A 6,227-nucleotide genomic window follows, 5' to 3' on the forward strand; every position below is an offset into this window, starting at 1 on the left:
CACCTACCTGCTCCTCTGGTTTGAAAACTTTTTGGGACTGCCACATACAGGCACTCAATCTATTCCATTTTACTGGAGGGCCACCTACCTGCTCCTCTGGTTTGAAAACTTTTTGGGACTGCCACATACAGGCACTCAATCTATTCCATTTTTCTGGAGGGCCACCTACCTGCTCCTCTGGTTTGAAAACTTTTTGGGACTGCCACATACAGGCACTCAATCTATTCCATTTTTCTGGAGGGCCACCTACCTGCTCCTCTGGTTTGAAAAATTTTTGGGACTGCCACATACAGGCACTATCCAAATTAAATTGTCTCCATAGCAGCCTCCACACGTTGTCTCCATTGCTACCTCCAAAAGTCGTCCATATAGCTGCCTCCATACATCGTCCCTTTATCAAACGAGGTGTGTCAGGCACAAATTTGGGTTGTTTTCATGGATTCCACATCAAAGTTGTTAACTTTGTCGCCACCCTGCTGTGTAATCCACAAAATATACTGGCAAACTTTTATCATGTACCGATATTATTTGAGCGCTTCTTGCTCACCTCCTTTGGTTCCTCTCTGCCACCCATTGGTTTGAAGCCTGAGTCCATTTAGGGTATGTCGCCATGCCACTCTCTAGCCTGCTGCCGCTGCCTCTGCATGCCGTCCCCTATAGTGTCAGGGTCAATTATTGCATGTTTTAGATGCTATCTAGCTTCATTCTGTCACTCTGTCATGGCCATGCTGTTGCCCATAATTTTGGCATAATGGTGCGATTATGCAGCCTCAGAGGCATCCATGCATGCTGCCCCTGCTGTTTCCTGTCCATTTCCGTGGTGTTTCCATCCTTTTCTGAGGTTTCCAGGTGTTTGGCCAAGCTTCCCTGTGCAGAGCCTTGGTCCCCTTGAAAAATGCTCGAGTCTCCCATTGACTTCAATGGGGTTCGTTATTCGAGACGAGCACTCGAGCATCGGGAAAAGTTCGTCTCGAATAACGAGTACCCGAGCATTTTAGTGTTCGCTCATCTCTAGTAAGAAGGTTATGTTAATTGTGCGTCAATTAACCGAGATATATACGAGTGAATTATAGGGGATTCATAATAATAAGAATCCACAATAATTACCCTTTACTTTTACAACCCTCTCGAATTAAGAAGATAATTTTGCCCCGTTTTCTGGTATGGTTGCAATTTTGTTAAATTCACATCTAAACAAAAAATACACCAAGGCATTAAAGGGAACCTATACAGCTACAGACAGGTTCCCACAGAGCCACCACGCTGGGCCAGGAAATAAAGATGATGTGAAGGTCTGACGACATACTGGTAATGTCTTATTTTGCTGACAGGTTCCCTTTATCCGGCCCAATCATTGTCCCTAAGTCCAAAACAGCAATGAATTTTGCCATTTTAACAACTTTTACCAATGATTGCTTCACATCCGAAGGCCCCTAAAGGTTGGACAGATATATTTGTTTGCAATACCCCTGCTTGGCATTGAAAACTTGCCTTTGAATGTGTTTAGCGCTACATAAATTTGTATGCTGCTATATGAGAACGTAAAAGTTAAGAATTGCAAAGTGCCTGGCAAGAATCATGTCAGGACTCACTGATTTATACTGTAGTGGTGTGATTGGGATCAGAATTCAGACTTCTTTGCTTGTAGCAACACCAAGTTCCTCTTGGTTGGGAGAGTTGATTGACAGCTGCATTTCAGAGATAGTTCCCTTGGATGAGCTGAGTGTGTTTTCCTCTGGAAAGCTGGGTGGTTGCATCAGAACCTGTATGCTAGCATAAGCTGTGAGCTCAGTGATGGATGGCTGAAACAGTAGCTGCTGGGGGCGGCATCCAGGTACTCCTTTTTGTATGACTCTATTGATATTGCTCTCACTCTGCTATACTGTCCTTTCTAATCCTGCTATGTTTATGACCATTCTCTTGCCATTCGATTCTGTGTCTTTCCACCATGGTGGATTTGACCTGATTCTATCTGACTGTACTTGTCTGTCTATTATCTGTTGTTTGTCCCTGTGTGTCTTGTCTCTCCGGGTGCGACCTTGCTTTCCCTGATTTAGACTTGGGTTTGGATTTTGCCTTGACGTAGTTCTGTGAACACTGATCTGTTTCTGGTTTCCTGTTGCCTGTCCACTCCACCATCCAGCAGCTGCCCGATGAGTAAGATTCCTTTCCACCTTGCAGGGTCTCTCAGGGTCTGTTAGTAGGTTCCAGGTAGTGGTTTTGTCCCTTGTCAGGGCAGTTTATCTGCTGTAGCCAGGGCCCTAGCCCACAGCTTGAGTCTGGTCTGGTTCTGATTGTGCTGTTTGTTGCACAGGTTCTTGACGAATCGTTCATGTTTCTGACTATGTTCTGATTGAGAATTGTGAAGGTGATTCCCTAGATGCCGATGCCCCATCCAACAGCTAATGTGCAGTGTTGGTGCTATCTAAATATAAGTGTAAAATTCATTATCTATAAAAAGTCAAAACCAAAATCATTGTTAGAACAATTACTATAATCAGAACCACAGGGAAATTTCCTTGTCGCACATAATCAATTTGTGTTAACGTCAAGTACTATATAAACCAACACTAGAGAGGCCCTAATACGCAGCTCGGGGAACAACACAGAGCGCCGCTTACTATATCACTGCGAGTGTAAGGTTATCTACATGGAATTAATGCATTTTATACTTTACTTTCTTGTGTTTTCTTCATCCTTTCCATCAGTAAAAAGAGCAAGTGCAGAGTAAAATATCTAAATAATTATGTTAATGAATATGCATATTTTTTGCAGCATCCAAGTAGCGTCTTCTCTCTAAGCTGGACCATCAGGTGTCCAGTTCTGGATGATGTGGATCGGGTCTCCTTTGTCTCTGCCTCAATATTTTCTCCAGCTTGGCCCCCCATAGTCTGCATTAATTGAATATATTGCAGATATTACAATACAGGCGGGCCCCTACTTAAGGACACCCGACTTACAGACAACCCATAGTTACAGACAGACCCCTCTGACCTTTGGTGAAGTCTCTGGATGCTTTACTTTAGTCCCAGACTGCAATGATCAGCTGTAAGGTGTCTGTGATGAAGCTTTATTGATAATCCTTGGTCCCATTACAGCAAAAAATGTTTAAACTCCAATTGTCACTGGGGCCAAACATTATTTTTGTTTGGATCTACAATTATAAAATATACAGTCTCAACTTACATACAAATTCAACTTAAGAACAAAGCTCCGGACACTATCTTGTACGTAACCCGAGGACTGCCTGTATTCAATTCTTAGATTTACTTATGAAATCTATTGCGAGGGTTCCGGCTTTTATTAAGTCAACAAATTTGAGATGATTTTGGGGGTAAAAGGTCTGATCAGTTTGGCGCCTCTCCAGTAGAGATCATGTAGTGTAAAATATTCTAGTAATGAGTTGAAGTCATTTTATGATATTGAAATTGTCCAAAAATATCTAGTGGTCTTCCATGGAGAAGCAGTAAATAATATGATAGAAAATTTTACGTATGAATTAGGACAAGTTGCCATGACTGTGACTAACATGTTTTTATCATTCTTTATGTAAATGAAGACTGAGATGCTAAGAATTTTCTATTTTATGACACTTTATGACACTTTTCATAAAAAAAAACTCCATTCCTTCAGACTGACTTGGCCTAAAGAGTGAAAAATGTTCAACAATAATTTATAACAATCTCCACTGCAGTGGAATTGTGAGTTATACTGGTCTATGAGGCAGTCGGGGACAGGCAGGAGGTCAGGACGGGCAGCACGGAATCAGAGTCACAGAGCAATAGGTCAAGGCAGGCAGCGATGGTGCGTAGCCAGGAACCTAACCAGGCTCACATCATTAAACATCATGACTTAATTTTTTTATGGTTTCAAAACCAAAACTAAACCTGAGATTTATTCTTTTTATATAGAGAAATTACATTTCTAAAGTTTTCTCATGGACAACCAGACGTCTGTAAAATTCCACATTCTGCCTTTCTCCTTAGAAGCCAAAGATAAGCCACTCATTTTTGGAATTTTCTTGGCTATTTACTTAACTGGAATATTTTTGAATTTGTCTGTTATTGCTGTGATCTGTCTCGATGTCCATCTACACTCTCCTATGTATGTCTTCTTCTGTAACTTGTCCTCCATAGATATCTGCTACACCACAGTCGTTATTCCTAATCTCCTCTATATATTACTATCTGGGGATGACCTGTTATCTGTCACCCAGTGCTTCACCCAGATCTACTTCTTCATCGCATATGCCAGTGCAGAGGTGACACTTCTCTTTGTGATGGGATTTGACCGGTACATCGCCATTTGTCATCCTTTGTCCTACCACCAAATATTGAATAAGAAGATCTGTATCCTGATAACAGTCACTATCTGGATCACTGCTTCACTAAATTCATTACTATTTTTCATTTTACTGCTTCGGTTGACATTCAGTAAAGTTGTAAGTATTAAAAATTTCTTCTGCGATGTCATAGACATCTTCAATGCTTCTTGTGGCGGCAGTTATGAGTTTAACATCCTGCTCTATGCAGAGATGGTGGTATTTGGTCTCTTCCCAGTTATTTGCAATGTGTTTTCCTATGTGAATATTGTCCGTGTGATACTACGGATTAAGTCAAAGCAAGGAAGGAGAAAAACCTTTTCCACCTGCTTGTCCCATCTCATCGTCATGATAATTTACTACTCAACAGGTTCTGTCGTATATGTCATTCCGTTCCCAGACAAAACGGTGATCATGAAGCAGATCTTATCAGTAATTTATACTGTAGAGGTACCCATGATCAATCCCCTCATATACAGTCTACGCAACAGCGAAATCAGAAAAGCTTCTCGAAAGTTGTTGAAGATTAAATGAGACATTAGTAGAGTATATTCAATAAAAACGGGAAGTGTAGGGTAGATTTCCTCCATTCAACTTCAGAGTCAATCACTGAACTCTTTTGTGGTACTCATTAAAATTACATGTAAAACACTTTTGAATTCCAGCCTGGGCTCTTCTTCAGTTATAAATTTTCAAACAAGGATACGCAGGGTTTCCTTGATGAATCTATCCCACACCGGGGTGATTTGTTTTGGTCCAAAGATACAAGGATTAGTTCATATTAAAAAATGCACTTGTACATTGTAAATTAATGCATGAATAAAAGATTATATACAGAAATAAATACATTAAAACCCATATACAGGCGGTCCCTTACTTAAGGACACTCGACTTACAGAAGACCCCTAGTTACAGACGGACCTCTCTGCCCCCTGTGACCTCTGGTGACCTCTCTGGATGTTACTATAGTCCCAGGCTAGAATTATTAGCTGTAAGGTGTCTGTAATGAAGCTTTATTGATAATCCTTGGTCCCATTACAGCAAAAAATGTAAAACTCCAATTGTCACTGGGGCAAAAAAAAATTTGGTCTGGATCTACAATTATAAAATATACAGTTTCAACATACATAAAAAATCAACTTAAGAACAAACCTATGGAACCTAGGGAATGCCTGTACTTAAAAAGAGAATGTCTTGAAATAATTTATACTGATATACAAAAACCATTGGATGTTCCTGGTATCCTGTTCCATTAGGGTTTTATTACTGCCCTACCTTTCAGCGTCTATAGGAATACATGAAAGTGATGGTGGTGCAGTGGTTGCCAGGCAACTGTGCACTAGCTACTAACTACGGAGGCTGCCATGGAAATAAACCTTTACTACAATGAAACTGCTTCCAGGTACATAAGAACGGTAGAAACGGTAGATCTGCAGTGGATCAAAAGTCTTTAACTATAGAACAATTGCATAATTCCAGTCCACCGGGGAGGATTGTAGTAAGTTTTAAAAGGCTATTCTTCCAACTTCCAACTTCGCACGATCCTATCCGGTAGGTTGGAATTACCCAATTGTACTATAGTTAAAGACTCTTCATCCACTGCAGCCAGAGAACAGTCCCATCCCCACTGTTCCTGAGTAACCGAAAGCAATTTCATTATAGTAAAGGTCTTTCCTGGCAACCACTGCTCCACCATCATTTTCATGTATACAAATAGATTCTGAAAGGTAGGAAATCCGTACATAAAATTATAAAGTACAAATGCATAAGAACTAATTCGAGTATCTTTGGACCAAAACAGATGACCACGGAGTGGGATAGATACATCAATGAAAAACACTACATTTACAATACAAGTGACGTAAGTCAATTTCCCGCTAAGGTCTATGTATTAAATCCCTTTGAA

The 6,227-nt window shown here is 40.6% G+C and overlaps 1 protein-coding gene across 1 annotated transcript; it reads left to right on the forward strand.

Moving 5' to 3' along the window:
* Nucleotides 1–3,937: 3,937 nt before the first annotated feature.
* LOC140076118 (olfactory receptor 1G1-like) lies at nt 3,938–4,855 on the forward strand. Its single transcript, XM_072122623.1, has one exon. The coding sequence runs from the start codon at nt 3,938–3,940 to the stop codon at nt 4,853–4,855; it is 918 nt and encodes a 305-aa protein (XP_071978724.1).
* The last annotated feature ends 1,372 nt before the right edge of the window (nt 4,856–6,227 follow it).

The sequence above is a fragment of the Engystomops pustulosus genome, chromosome 8, assembly GCF_040894005.1.
Source record: "Engystomops pustulosus chromosome 8, aEngPut4.maternal, whole genome shotgun sequence".
Taxonomy (NCBI): domain Eukaryota; kingdom Metazoa; phylum Chordata; class Amphibia; order Anura; family Leptodactylidae; genus Engystomops; species Engystomops pustulosus.